Here is a 15,821-nt window from a genome sequence, read left to right on the forward strand (position 1 = left end):
TGAAGTTTTTATACCAGTGAAAGGACCGACAGGGAGATGGTTGGGAGTTACATATGCTTCTTATTTTCTCTATTTTTTTATATTTTGGTGTGCACTAATGTTCCTTTCTCTTTTGTCTTAGATGCTGTCCTTTTTTCAGGGAATGTTCACTTTCTATCATCAGGGTCATGAACTTTCCAAAGACTTCAATCACTACAAAATGGAACTACAGATCAACATTCAGAATGTAAGGAAACAAAAGCCTTTGGCATTTAAAAGACTTTCGGGTTGAGCCTCTGTCTGCTCTCTGCCAAGCTTTAGGACCAGGCTGGTACTGAGAAAGTAGGGATTTGTTGCCACCCAGTGGTCAGATCGTGGTATAACAATCTTCTCTTTAGCTAATGGAGGCTAAAGAAAATTCTCCCCTTTGGAGGCTCTTCCTGGGCTTTCTGATAAAAAAAAATGATAAAGTTTGTTATGCTAATGCTGAATCATCTGTGTAAGAAACTGCTGTCCCAGCATTCCAGCTCGGCTCTGATGTTAACTGTCAGTCATGTGTTGCCTTCCCAGACTGGCTTGTGGAATGATGTTCCTACACTTGAGGCATGTTCACTAATGTGTCAGTGTACATGGCTACCATTTGCTTTGGTTGCCGTCCTTTGTGGAATGTGTGCTTTCCGTCTGATCTTGGGAAATGAGATTTAGAGATTCTAAGATTCTCTTAATGCTGAGATGGCTCTGTGACCCCGAGGAAGACCTGAGTTTGAACCCATGTAGAGCCATGTTTGGTAGCCTGCGTCTGTAATACCAGTGCTCTTTCAGCAGGGGGAGGTGGAGCGAAGAGGACCTTTGGTTGTGGATCGGCTAGCCTGTGAATTTAGCACAAACAGCGAGTTGGGGGCAATACTAAGGTCTTTCTCCGACTGTTGTTCCATACTCTGTGGTTTGCCAACCTCCACACACGTATGAACACATCCCCCCACCCCATCCTGTAGTGTGAAGCGGCGGGGCTGCATCTCGCCACCCGCCACCCGGCTAGCTTTACCCCCGGAAATAATTACACGGAATCTGTATTCTTTTAAACACCGCCTGGCCCATAGTTTCAGCCTCTTATTGGTTAGTTCTCACATCTTCCTTTAACCCATATTTAGTAATCTGGGTAGCACCACGAGGTGTGGCTTACCAGAAGAGATCTTAACCTGCGTCCATCTCGGAGAGGAGAAGCATGGCGACTCACTATGGCGACTGCCTGAAGCTCTCCCCAACTCTCCCAGAATTCTGTTCTGTCTATTCCGCCTACCTAATTTTCTGTTCTCTTAAAGGGCCAAGGCAGTATCTTTATTAATAATGAAAGTAGCACATAGACACTCCTCCATCATTTCCCCTTTTTCTGTTTAAACAAAAAAGAAAGGCTTTAACTTTAACATAGTAAAATTACATATAACAAGAGTTATCAAGCAAGAATTACAGTTACAATATTTATATCTATTTTTTATCATAACTAAGGAAAACTATAACTACCTTATTCTTCAACTCCATCAAAGACTCCAGAAGGATATAATATTACCTAAGTAAACAATAAATATGCAGCTTTCAAACTCTAGAAATGAGAGACAACTTGCTGCCTGGACAGTCACCCAAAGTTCCTCTGTACCGTTGGGGCATCCATCCTCAGCCTTCCGGCCCATAATATCCAGCAGACTTTTCCATGAAGCAGGAAATTCCAAAGACAGTTCAGTCACTTTCTGCTGTGTCCTGCAGAATGTCTCGCAGACTCTTTCATGAATCAGGAACCCCAAAAGGCCATCTCACCTTTAGGCAAGTTCAGCAGTCCTCTTTCTGTGGGTTCCCTGTGTCCAGTTTATGCAACAGTCCAGGCAAGAGCAGTTTCCCGCCCAAATGGCTAACAAACTCCACAAGTAGCCTCTTCGATGCCCATCTTCCTCTCAAAGTAGATTGGTGCTGCCAGGAGCAGACGTGTCTCATTGTCATGAAAAACCCTAAGTTATTAAAACATTAAATGCCATATTCTGCAGTCTTTGAAAGATACGAAGAATGTCTATCCAACTGAAACATATCTCTACATATCTAGAAAATCTAATAACATGACTACAAGCTTAACTATTATCAATGATTATCCATTAACAACCTATATTTCCTAATTATACATTACATTCTTAAATGAACTACACAATCACAATAGCTTAATCAAGATCAGAAATACATATACATATAACAAATTGACCTTAAAATCCACACCAATGCAAATTATTCATATCTATATCATCTCCCCCTTTAAATGTAAAAGAACATTTATAAACAATATTTGGGAAAATGGGCGCAGTTATTTCTCTCCAAACTGCTTCCTGCTGAATGGGGGCGTTGTTATTTAGGTCTTTCATGGTATAACCTGTCTGCTAGGTTCATCTCAGTTGGCAGTTGAGCGAAGTAATTTTTTGAGGGTGTTCATAGCAACCTTTCAGGAGGGCGTGGTCTATCATACCATATTGGGATAGAAGCAATCCACAGAGTCTCATCCTCTGTGAAAACAAAAGAAGAAACTCTTTTCCAAAGCATCATGTTCTTAGATCCAAATCCTGAAGTCATACCATTAAAATGTCCATTCTGGTCTAGCCTGGCAGCCCATATAATGAAATGTCTCTCTGTACTTAGCTCCTTTACAGTCAAAAAAATCAAAGAAAACACAACAAAATACATAATCCAGACTCTCTGTGAATTTTCCATTTTTATGCGGCTTATTTTCATTCTATCACTTTACTTTATTCTGTCTCTTTAAAGACTTTAGCCTTTTTTTAGGCATTAACTTTATTTTTTATATTTTCTTCTCTCTCTCAAGCCTACATACATTCATCCAACACTGTGACTCATTTAAAAGTCTTTTATGTCTGAATCTGTCCAATTGTGAATCTGTAATTTTTTTACTGTCGAGAAACTTGTTTGATTTGAGCCTTTACATTGCTAAGCGCTTAAGACTCTAAGCTGTGACATTCCTAGGTCAAAAACAGGTACTGCGGGCTTGCCCCACCCAGTCCAACATGGCGGAGCCGCTTGTGACTCTTAATCGGTTGCACCTCTGAGCTGCAGAGCCGCTGGGCTGTTCTGGATGTTGGCTCCACCTCTCTCCAATTTCAAAATGGAGGATGTACCATTTTCTACTAGCTCTGGGGCCTCCAGGTAGGAGCCACACTCAGCACTTTAATTCTGAGACTGAGTGTGAGGCACAGAAACTCATTTCATCCAAGTTACAGCCAAATCTGACGCACAGAGTACCGCGCAGCCTGGAAACATCGGCAGAAATCCGCCATGCTCTCCCGCTCGCCTAAGCCTGATTCCGCCATCTGCCCAGGTGCAGGCGGGGAGCAGTGAGCCATTGGCATGGTCTCAGAGTACTTTCTTTCCGATCCCAAGCAGGCACACAAACATCCAGTCCATAAAAGCCACTGAAATGCTTTAAAGCCAGAGTTCGCACTGGCAGCACAGCACCAGGAAGCCGCGTTTTAAAATGACTCAGCTTTTTCTCTGCCGCTATTGCCGAAACAGGAAATCTCTCTACGGCACGTCCAGGCAAACAGCAAAAAGCTGTGTTAAACTCTCTCTCTCCTTTATTTAAAGCCAACTCAGGTTTTTAAGTGGATTTAGTCACCACGTTGGCATTCATCCGTACACTCAGGAAGCTAAGGGGAAAAGATTTTCTTTAGGAGACAAACGCTTTTTCCGGTTAAGACCTTTCTCATCGGTTGTGTTTTCGTAGAAGAGCTAGTGAGAGTCGTGAGGCCCGATGTGATGCTGTGTAACACACAGCACACGCGGAAGCACACACGTGTGGGTGTCTGTGTGGTGTGGTTGTGTGCTTTAGAAGTTAGGTAGTAGAACTTGAAACAGACATGCGAGTTTGTGTGCAGGTGTGTCCTAGTCCCCTCGGATTGCTGGTGTAGGTAGCAGAACCATTTCTCTCTGTGTGAGGCCGACACCTGTGTCTTCCTCGGTCGCTCTCTGCCCTGGCTTCAGAGACAGGGTCTGTCATTCGATGTGAAGCTCACTGGTGCTCTAAGGTGTCAGTCAGAGGGCTCCCAGCTCCCCTTCTCCCTCCTGTCATCCCATGATCCCTGCTGCTGCTGTCTACAGACATGGCGTCCACCTTCATGTGGGTGCGATTAGATTCACAGCAGGCACTTCCCTGACTTAGCCATTTCTCCAGCCCACTAGAATTTTTAATGAAATAATTTATTTTTCAGAGTATCTTGCAGGCTGTAAAGCAGTTTGTGAAAAGAGCACCAATTGAAAAGATTAGATTATCAAATGCCCCTTGCTCCCAAGTGGGTCTATGTCTGCAGAATTAACCTCTTCTTTCCAGACTTCATCCGTCAGCTTCAGGGCTGATCAGATGAGAACCCCTCGTTAGATCTGGTGTGTGCTTTGTGAGGCTGATATAAAATGGAAGCCTAGGAGCCCACGTTAGAAACAATGCGGACTTCCAAGATGGTGGATCACCTAGAGCTCAGTGCAGGGCTCTTGCTGTCATTCCAGCGCTTGGGAGGTGGAGGCAGGAGGATCCAGCTATGTACTGAGTTTGAGACCCGCCCTAGGCAGCCCTCCCAACCCAGCATATACTAGAACATGAACCTGTAACAAGACTGTGTAGCACAGGCCGTATGTGACTGTGCTGGCCACCTGCCCATGAAGCCATCTGGATTTATCGCAGGCTCTGCCGTGACACAGAAACACATCAGTCTCCTGGGATTTGCCCAAACTAGCCTCACATCTCTTGCTTATGGACAGAAGTACTTTTATAATGTATCTATGGGGAAGAGGAAGACAGTGAGCTGTGTATACCAAACTAAGTCAGACAGACCCAACATGCCAGGAACTGAGTCATGAGATAATGGTGAGCAGAGCCCAAAGATAGGCTTACCCTACAAATGTCACACAGTGACCTCGTACGTATGTTGATGAACTAAGAGCATTTACATCTGATAACAACACTCAGTCTTTATTGTGGAGAAATGGGCAAGTAACTTTGTGGAAAGGGGACTTTTCTTCTCTACATGTAGGAACCCAAGGATAGTCAGTCATCAGGGAACTACCCCCATTCTCAGTCTCCACTGTATTCCCCCATGCCAGCTGGCTCTCTGAATATCTCTCTCAGTTTTGTTCTGGTTGTTTCTGAGGCTTTCTGAGTCGACTTATTGGTATGAAGTTTTTTTATTGGTATAAAAATTACGGATTTTTACAGTACAGAATAGCGTTTCTCTTTGTGTGTATGTATGGTAGTGGAAGAGAGTGAGCGCGTGTGTACGAGGGGGGTGTATGTGTGTGGTACTGTGTATGAGTGTCTGCGTGTGCGCGTGTGTATTGCTTGTGTCTGCCTGCACAGAAGTCTTAGAAGGAGCGGCAGCTCCTAGCACCCTGTACCAGGTTGTGGGTTTCAGATGCTGCCGTCCATTGAAAGAAGCAGGGCTGCTTGAAGTAGGAGTGGCTCCTGGTCAGAGATCAGAGGATAAGGAGGTGGAGGACCGCATGTCTAGTAGCTGTCTGGACGCCTGTATGACATCCGGGGGCCGGACGCCTGGGCGACATCCGGGGGCCAGATGCCTGGGCGACATCTGGGGGCCGGACGCCTGGATGACGTCCGGGGGCCGGATGCCCGGATGACATCATCTGGGGGCCGGACGCTCGGATGACATCATCTGGGGGCTGGACGCCCGGATGACATCATCTGGGGGCCGGACACCTGGACGACGTCCGGGGGCCGGATGCCTGGATGACATCATCTGGGGGCTGGACGCCTGGACGACGTCCGGGGGCTGGACGCCTGGATGACATCATCTGGGGGCTGGACGCCTGGACGACGTCCGGGGGCTGGACACCTTTATGACATCATCTGGGGGCTGGACTCCTGGACGACGTCCAGACGCCTGGATGACATCTGGGGCATCAGCACAAGTAACAGCAGTTTTGTGTGTGAAGTCCCAGAGGATGCATGCATGCACGTAGACTGTTTCTGTCCTACACGTGTATGGAAGAAGTGGGGGAAGGAATCTCACCGGAACGATGAGTGAAGTGAACTGGTGTGAAGTCAGTACAAACAGACCCAGACATAGGAAATGCTGGAGGTGGGGAGAAGAAAGGAAACATTTATTTATTTTTTATTTTAATTTATTAAAAAAAACCCTATCTTTTCTCATTTTACATCTCAAATACAGTTCCCACTCCCTTCTCTCCTCCTGCTCCCTCCACCTTCCCCCCCCCCACTCCTCCCTCTTCTCCCCATCCCTCCCCCATCCACTCCTCAGACAGGGGTAAGGCTTCCCCTGGGGAGTCAATAAAGTCTAGCACATTGCTTGGAGGCAGGACCAAGGCCCTCCCCACTATATCTAGGCTGTGCAAGGTATCCCTCCAAAGAAAATGGGCTGTAAAAAGCCAGCACAAGCAGTAGGGCTAAATCCTGGTCTCACTGCCAGTGACTCCACAGTCTGCCCCAGGCATATAACTGTCACCCATGTTCAGAGGGCCTAGTTTGACCCTGTGCTGGTTCACTTGCTGTCAGGCCAGAGTCAGTGAGCTCACGCTGACTAGCTCAGGTCAGCTGTTGCAGTGGTGTTCCCATCATGGCCTTGACCCCTTTGCTCAGATTCTCACTCCTCCCACTCCTTGACTGGACTTGACAGTCCAATGCTCTGCTGTGGTTCTCTGCCTCTGCTTTCATCAGTTGCTGGATGTAGGTTCTATGGTGACTTTTAAGATAGTCTTCAGTCTGACTACAGGGCAAGGCCAGTTCGGGCACCCTCTCCTCTATTGCTTAGGGTCTTAGCTGGGGACATCCTTGTGGATTCCTGGGAACTTGTCTAGTGCTGTATTTTGCTAGCCCCATAATGACTCCTTCAGTCAGGGTATCTCTTTCCTTGTTCTCGCTCTTTGTCCTTCCCCCCTTTTGACCACCCTGATCCCTCTAGTTCTCTTCCCTGCCTCCCCGCTCCCCTCCTTCTCCTCCTTTCCTCTGCTCCCAGTTTTCTCAGGTCTTGTCTATTTCACCTTCCCTGGGGGAATCTATGTATGTTTCTCTTAGGGTTCTCCTTGCTACTTAGCTTCTCTGGGGTTGGAACTTTTTTTTTTTGAGACAGAGTTTCTCTGTAGCCCTGGCTGTCCTAGAACTCTCTCAGACTCAGAGATCCGCTGTCTCTCTCACAAGTGCTGGGACTAAAGGTGTGCACCACCACCACTGCCCCGTCTAAGCCTGGCCTTGCTAAAGAGTATACAAAGCCTTTTGATTTCCATATTAGCTCATCATTTCTGGAGACAGTTTTCATTTTGCAGCCTCCCCCTTTCCCTAGGAGAAATGTACCATTACACCATGTTTTCTTTCCTTTTTTCAGCCTTATATCTTTGACAACCATTTTCATGGTAGGGAGGAGAGAGGGAAATTTCAATAATGATTTTCTGTCTGGCCCTTTACAGCTTCACACCAGCGGTTTTGTGTGTTAGCACAGTTTTTGAGTCTGGCTGAAGAAGTGTCTCTAAAGTGGGTTGTGGTGACTCGTGCTCACACGATGTGTTCAGAGTGTTTACTCAGCTGATCTTGGCAGCCATGTCTCCTGGGTTTTTGAAATGTGATTAGCCTCCTTAGATGCATGTGTGAACATTATTCTCTGGTGAGATCTTCCTCCTCCACTTCCTTGGGGGAAGAAATGTCATTTTCTATTGTAGTTACCACAGTCTGGGAAAATGAAAACTGAGTTTTTGTTAACTTGCAAAGAATAATTATTTTCAGAGTTTTAGTGCTCCGATTGCTGCTGTAGTAGTAACTGCATGGACCAGGTTGCCTGTTGCCAGCACCTTTTATTTTCCCAGGAAGATAGATATTTTATGGCTTGTTTGCTTTTTAAGATGTCACAGGACCAGGGAGTTTTATGGTGGAGTGACTTGCTTTGGTGCTGAGCACTGAAGTAGCTGGCTTGTTTCATTAGCTTCTTTTCTATATTAGCAAGTTCACCATTCGATTTTGTTGTCTTTGAATATAAATCTTGGTAAGGTGACACACTGGAAAGAAGAGGCTTTTTTGGGTTCTGCAGATTTGATTTTGGTTACACAGAGTCATTAAAATATATGCACAAAAACATCGTAGAAGGTGGAATTATCAGTATGTTTTCTGTTTCAGACTAGGAATCGATTTGAGGGAACCAGGTCAGAAGTGGAAGAACTGATGAATAAAATCAGACAAAATCCCAAGGACCACAAGCGAGCAAGCCAGTTCACAGCGGAAGGCTACCTGTATGTCCAGGAGAAAAGTAAGTCGTGTGCAGAACAGGCTGAGTGGCTGGTTAAAGTCTGTGGTACAGTCTGTGCTCTGTGCCTTCAGGAGAGCTTCCCGTGAGCGCAGCCAACACAGCGAGAAGATGTGAGCAGAAAAATCAAAACCAAAGCAAGCCACTTCATCTGTGGGGTACACATGCAAACTCTCTTGACACTGAGATGTTTTACTGTGTAACTGAAGTGGCCTTAAATTCCCTGCATAGTCCAGGCTGACTTCAAGGCAAAGTGCGAAAATTCCAGACTTTTCTTTTCCTCTTCCTCTTCTGACCAGCACATTTAGTGGTTTCTGTAGCACATGCATTGTGTTCTGTACTGTTGGTGGTAACTGGAGAGGAGTTAAGGCAGGTAGGAGCATGTGTGCAGGCCCTGCGCTGCTGTGACTAAGACTGGAGAGGCCAGAGATTCCAGTATCTGAGAATCTAATCCCCACTGACACCTGGGAAGTTTATTTGAATCCATATAGTACTGTGATAGTTGGGAGATTACCCCAATACTTTTTTTGCCCTCTGTGATCTTGAAGGCATATTTAAATATAAAAACATACTATCTATCTATCTATCTATCTATCTATCTATCTATCTATCTATCTATCTATCTATCTATCTATCATCTATCTATCTATCTCTACATACATACATGTACATATACATACATACACACACACACACACACACACACACACACACACATATATATATGGGTGACCCAAATGAACAGGAGACTAAAGAGGTCAGAAGAGGGTGCTGAGTCCCCTGGATCTGAAGTTTTGGGTGGTTGTGAACCAAACCCAGGTCTTCTGCAAGAGCAGCAAGTGCTTTTAGCTGCAGAGCCATTTCTCTAGCCCTTTTGCACACATTCTGCCTTGGCTTCAGCGTGGTGCTTTTGGCCATACTGCCGTGCTGTTTAGGGGTATGTTTCTGAGAGAGCTAAGGCTGCAAGCACACCTCCAGGAGTGACCCTGTCACCAGCATATTTCTGCCCTTTCCTCTTCTCAGTCCTTAGCAGTTCCGGCCGTGCTGTGACCGCTCCTCTGTCGACATCTTCTGTCTCCACATCTCTACATCCTCCTCCTCATGACCCTACCACTCATATAAGTCAGCAGGGGCAGCTTGTTCTTCCAGCTTATTCTGAGATAGGTTCTTTTCTACAAAGTACTTAGGAAAGGGTTAGCGAGACAGCTCAGCGTTAAGAGCGCTTGCTCTTTCTGAGGACCATGGTGCAGCGCCAGCTTCCGTGCCTTGTGGCTCACAACTCTCCAAGGGAAATCTGATGTCGTTGGTTCTCCACTCACATATACCCATGCACATGATTAAAAATAAAAATCTTAAAAGATATTTAGGAGACTGTAGATGGATATAGAAATACTGCTACATAGCAGCATTTGACCTATAGTCATTTTATGTTGTCTTGTCTGTTTTGTGTGTCTTATAACAAAGGACTCGAGGGTAGGTACTTTATAGCCAAGCGGTTTACTTGGCTTATGATTTTGGTGGTTGGGAAGGGTCCCATGGCTGCACCACAGTGAAGCAAAGTGGAAAAGCAGATTGCTGCACTGTAAGGGATGCTTTGCTTTAAAATAAAGGTTCTGGAGATGGCTTAGTTTGTAAAGTTCCTCTACTATAAGCCCAAGGATCTGAGCTACGATCCCAGCACTCATCTAAAAAAGCTGGGTGTAGCCACGAGTGTCTAACCCTGGTACTGTACAGGAGTAGAGACGATAGAGATGGGTGGCTCCTTAGAGCTCACTGGCGGGCCAGTCCAGGCATCGGCGAGCTCTGGGTTTAATGAGAGACCTTGTCTTCAGAAGAGACGGTGGACGTGATAGTGGGAGATACCTGACGTTAACCCTGTCCTCATGCATCCATGGTCATGGACGTGCTCAGGCACACACATATGCGTATGCACCACACACACTTGCCTTGAGAACTAACCTGAGAGCTCTGTGAATCCCATGTGGGGGTGGCGCCCATCACCTGGTCAGGACTGATGGTTGAGCAGTCATTGCACATTTGCTGTGTCAGGCTCAGTCTAGAGGAGTCTAGCTGGGAAATTAAAGAAACAAAATCTCATCCAGTGTTCTGAGTTGAAGTCTTCAACCGATCAGACATATCCAGTGTTTCACTTCTCACCCTTAGCTTTGCTCAGGGAGCTTCACAGTTTCCTTTCATTGGTTAAGTGTGGCCAGCTTCGCTGACGTTCACATTGGCCGGCTGGGGAGGAGAGGATTCAGGGAGTGGTAGTGCCGCCTGAGCCCCGATTCGAAGCTGGAGGCACCAGGATGCTGTGTTTCCTCCATCTAACCTGGAATGCTCCAGTAGCTCTTGGGTTTTCTGGCATACTGGAAGTTTATCATTTCCGAGGATGATAGTTATCGCGTTGAGTGTGGATGAGGCCACGCAGCGGAGCATGTGTGGAGGAGCTGGCTCTCCCTTCCCGCTGGGGATCTAGGGATTGAGCTCAGGTCAGCCCCAGAGTCACCCCGGTGTCATACCATGTGACATTAGCTCACAGTTATCTACTGAAAATGTCTTAAACTCAGATCTCGCAGTGTTCTGAGAGGCTTCCTGTCTCTTGTAGTCCCCCCTTCTGTTAGCCCCTGCATTTTTGTGCTCTGCTTGGCTGAACTGTGCAGTAATGTGCTCCCATGGGGCACATCTGCCTCCTCGTGAGGAAAAACACAAAGATCTGTGTTTTGTTGAAGGGCCGGCTCCATTTGGGTCCAGTTGGGTCAAACACTATTGCATGTATCGGAAAACAGCCAAGAAATTCAACATGATCCCGTTTGAGCACAGATCTGGGGGGAAACTGGTAAGTACTCGATGTTACTTTTTGTATTTTTATGAGAGCTACTTGTTGGGCCTGCCATTTTAATAACTTGATATTGACTATTGAGAAATTTGGTTTTAGGATTAAAATCTTTGTTTTGTTTCTAAATCACACGCCTGCACCTTTGCAATTACATTTTAAAACAGAACAGTAGAGTTCTTATGTCACTGTTTCAGAAGAGAAAGGTAATTACTGCATTAGGCTTTTGTGACTCAGTTATGCAGGACTTATTATTGTAGGAGATCTGGCCTGTTCACACATTGTGTATTCACAGTCTGCAAAAACTGGAAGGCGAAGTGATCTCTGATGAATTCCTTCTCGTTAGGTAGGCACATAGAGTTCTCATGTGGCTCTTCCCTGTTTAACTAGCTGCTCAGTTCTAAGAGATGACTGACAGAGCCCAGCCTGGTAGTAAGACGTTAGGATCTGGCTGTGCAAGGGAGGTGACCTTCCTGTGGTGCTCAGAGCAAGCCCTGGCCCACTAGCAGTGAGCGTGATTGGCCACACACTCTAAGAAAGCAGGTCAGTTTGCTGCTGGTGGGTGGTTGGGTTGACATTTTACTTGTGTGAATTCAGAATTAATCTAAGCTGACATCTATCCACACACCTTTGCTTCTCTCAGAGACAGACAGACAGATAGACAAACAAGCAGGCATTAAAGCAGACTGTAAGAAGGAGCCTTCTGTAATGATGGACATAGAAAACAGCTGCCAAGAAGAGGCGGGAGCAAGGCTGTCTGCCCCTTGTAGAAGGCAGGGGTTGAAGCATTAGCTTTGAGCCTGAATTTGCAGTTTCTAAGGCATTTCTACCTGGTGACTATGTTCTGTTCCAGGTTCCGAATGATAAAGTAATGTGTTATAGGATGTAGCTGTGACCTTGGGTCTTTAAAAATATTTCCAGATCCTCAGTTTCTGGACTTTGACTTTAGTGTTGCTCTGCTCTCTGCTAAGCCACCATGTTGCTTCTGTCTCTGTCCCGGTCTAAGCTCTTCGGGAGGCTGCTGGCCAGAGACAAAGTGGGGGAAAAATGTCTTGAAACCCAGGGTAGCTCAGTCAGGAAGCAGGAGTACTGCTCACAACAGCTGGCTCCATGGTTAGTGGATACACACTTGTCTTATCCCTGAGTGCTCTCAGGTCAGTCCTTATGCAATTGCAGTGTTTACAGGCTAATAGTGCTCATGCCAGTGTTGACATAGAGTGTAATATGGTGTGATATTAAAGCAAATTTTGACTCTTTACAAAAGAGTGTGTCAATAGGCGAACCATCATTGAGTGCCTGGACCCTGCTGGTAATCATCCTGCAGTTAGCATTTGTGAAGTCTGCTTACCAGTACTGCCGTCAGGAATAACTAGAGAACCTCAGGAAGGGACCAGAATGGCTGCAGAGCTGAAGGGATTAGCCTTGGCTCCTGTAGGGTTGCACCAGGGGATTTTGTGCACAGAGTAAGAGGTTAGCCTTGGCTCCTGCAGGGCCGCACAGTGCATTCTGTGCAGAGTGAAGGGGTTAGCCTTGGCTCCTGCAGGGCCACACCGGTGTATTCCGTGCACAGAGTGAAGGTGTTAGCCTTGGCTCCTGCAGGGCCGCACCAGTGTATAGAGATTTGAGCATTGTGCTTGTTTGCAGGGGGATGGTGAGGTGTTCTTTTTGAAAGAATGCACCAAAAGATACACCGACTCCATCGACAGAAGGTTTTGCTTTGACATTGAAGCTGCTGACAGGTAAGTTAATGGAATTAGTTAGATATAATATTAAAACTCATTTGACAGTATTTTTTTTTAAAAAACAAGTTGAAGGAGTGATTCCTGTGAACTAGAAAAATATTACCTTATGTTTCCAGGTCACCTTCATTGTAAACTGTTGTTGGTCACTATATAGTTGCAGGGTCACAGCTTTATCTTGGCTGAGGACTGGAATCTTCCTAACCTGTCCTGAAAGAAACATTGAACATTTCTTTGTTGATGCCCTTCTGATTGCCAGCAGGAGACTAGTGAAAGAGAGTGTGAACGGAGTGTGGTGAAGTCAGAAGACAGTCTTGTTGTAGCAGTACAGAAACTGGATTTATTTCTTCGTGTGTGTGTGTGTGTGTGTGTGTTGTGTGTGTGCACGTGCGCGCATGCGCGTGATTCCAGTGTGCGTTATTGTGGAGTAGGGCATCTAGGCAAACCCTTTTTCTGTAGTCAAAGACTTTTCTTACCAAGTCACTTCCAAGCATTCAGTTTTACAAGCATCTTTGACAGGGAGGCAGAGATAAGAGATGATGCCTGGTGCTAATGTTTGTGTCCTGCATGAGCACTCAGCGCTGTGTGGATGGCGAGTCCATGACACCCCGCGTGACTGTAGTAGTTTGTACACAAATCTGTTTGATGCCTGAGTAATACAAGTTTTCCAAAGGAGAGTAGTAAGGACAAACTTAATTGTTGCTGCTTTCGTCTTATGATCTAGCTGAGAATGTGGAGTTTGTATAAAGAAAAAGACCCATGAGTGAATTCACTTAAGACCAGCCACATAAAAACGTCCCCTTCGGCACCTGACAAATTTGGCAGTACCATGACAGGGACATATAAAGGAAATTTTTGCCGGGATTCTAACGGAAAGAGAGTATTGCTTGAAAATGTGCTAAAATTTAAGTCACTTACAGACTGCTTAGTGACCTGTAAGACTTATGTCCACAGCTGCCCTTGACCGGCCCTTTCTGGTTCCGGGGTATTTTATCTCATTCGGTCCTCACCCCTCTCCTGGTTGAGAATGTGAGCTCCCAGTGCTGGAGTGAGGCCCTTGCGTGTATGTAGATGCTGAGTGGGAGAACTGAGATCTGAACCTGGACTTTTCCCTGGGAAGGCCAGTCTTGTACCTGCCATGTTACAGGCCCCAGAAGACGGATGTGCAGTCAGGCTGCTCTTAAGTAATCAATACAGATGAATCGGAGTCTAGTGTGCTAGGTAGCGGATGCTTTGGGGGCTTCTGTGCACTGTGAGTACAGTTTGTGTTGTACTTGCTGAACCTCCTGGTTTTGGAGACATTGATGATGCCAAATGAAGTTTGCTGACCACAGTCTTTACGTGATTGTAAACTGTAACCTTTTTCTGCTGCTCAAAACAACAGATGAGAGATTATTACTAAGTCATTTTTATATAGAGATAAGATCTTGTGGGGTAGATGAGGCTAGCCCACAATCCCTCTTTCTCATTCTCTGCAGTGCTGGGATAACAGGCTTATCCATGCCTGGCTAGGATAATGACTTTAAAATATATGAAGAATTGGAATTTACAGGAAACCTGCCCTGGTGGTTTTTAATTTTTATAAGACCGTCCCCTTTTGAAATACATTTGACGTTAATGCATATGAAAGCAGCACAGAAGAGAGTGTTCTAACTGACGAGATGCCCTGTTCCTTGAACTGCTGTTCTCTGCTGGGTTCACATCAGTACCTAGTGTATGTTAAGACCCAGAACTCCGGTTTGCCCCTCCCCTGCCTTCCTCCCTTCTGCCTTTCCTCTCCTCCCCCTTTCTTACTCCCTTCATGTAACCCCGCTGGGCTTTGACCTGCTATTTTCTCTTGCTTCTAGTTCCCAAGAGTTTGGATTCCAGGCATGTGTGCCTGTGCCAGGTTATAACCCCGGTCTTTACCAACTCCAGCCACTGCTCCTGTCCTTCCTAACCCTGGTTGTCCCTCCCTGCATTAGTCTAGCTTCTCTAGGATTTGTTGGAAGGACTTTCAGGGTGCACTCCCAGCTAAGCCAACAGAGCCTTCTGTGAACGGAAAGTCCTAGAATGCAGTAGCTGCTCAGCCCACAAGGCTGGGTGTCTCCGCTGCCCTTCAGTGTGTGCTGGATCCCTGAAGACTTCAGTGCCAGTGAAGAAATGGATGTGTTAGCAAGGCCAGGGCAAGCAGCAAAGTTTCCTTTTCTATGTCCTTAAATAGACTTCTAGAAGGTGTGGCCCAGATTAAAGGTGTGCCATCCTGCCTCCGGCTCTGGATCAGATGTGTGTCTTCCTGTCCCCAAAGGTCTGGACTAGAAATGGATTCGCCCACTTTCAAACCAAGTAAAAAAATCTGACAAGCGTGCCCTCTATTTCTGGATTGTAGTTCATTCCAGATTGTAGCACGAGTTCTAACAGGTCTTAATAATAAAAGCCTAGAGTCAGATATAGGGTAAAATGCTGAGAGATCAGCGAGATGAAGGACTGAGTTTCTGTTTCCTCCTGCCTTATCACTTCCTTTCTCTACCCAGCCATTTCACTTCCTGTCTGTCTGTACAGACCTCCAGACCTCTATGGTTAGCTAGTGACCAGCTCCACCCTCTGGGTTCAGGCAAGCGTTATTTGTACAAACAGATATTGCCACAGCAAAGGTAGTCAAGTTGACACCTGATAATTGTCATCACACTCCCTCAGCAGTGTCTACTGCACACTCCCCTGCCCCTTTTAATATTTATTTATTTAAAAATTGGAGGGCATTGGATAACCCGGACCTGGAGTTACAGAGGGTTGTAAGCTGCCACGTGGGCACTGACAAACGAACCTGGGTCTTCTGCAAGAGCAGCAAGTGCTCTCAACTATGAGCCATCTCTAGTCCCTGCTTGTTTTTATGTTTTGTGTTTTGAGTGTTTGGATGGATGGATGTACACCTTGTGCATGCTGTGCCTGAAGAGGCCATATGAGGGCGCCAGATCCCCTGGACCTGGA

General features: G+C 46.1%; 1 protein-coding gene across 3 annotated transcripts in view; it reads left to right on the forward strand.

The window, feature by feature from the left end:
- Positions 1-15,821, forward strand: part of Arhgap10 (Rho GTPase activating protein 10) — a 254,919-nt gene that overhangs the window by 113,512 nt on the left and 125,586 nt on the right. For all 3 annotated transcript variants that reach the window (XM_042054222.1, XM_038312528.1, XM_038312529.1), the window contains exons 7-10: positions 122-226; positions 8,156-8,285; positions 11,012-11,118; positions 12,760-12,854. In XM_042054222.1, coding sequence (XP_041910156.1) covers positions 122-226; positions 8,156-8,285; positions 11,012-11,118; positions 12,760-12,854 — 437 coding nt within the window. The remainder of the gene's footprint in view (positions 1-121; positions 227-8,155; positions 8,286-11,011; positions 11,119-12,759; positions 12,855-15,821) is intronic.

The sequence above is a fragment of the Arvicola amphibius genome, chromosome 15 (genome assembly GCF_903992535.2).
Source record: "Arvicola amphibius chromosome 15, mArvAmp1.2, whole genome shotgun sequence".
Lineage (NCBI taxonomy): Eukaryota > Metazoa > Chordata > Mammalia > Rodentia > Cricetidae > Arvicola > Arvicola amphibius.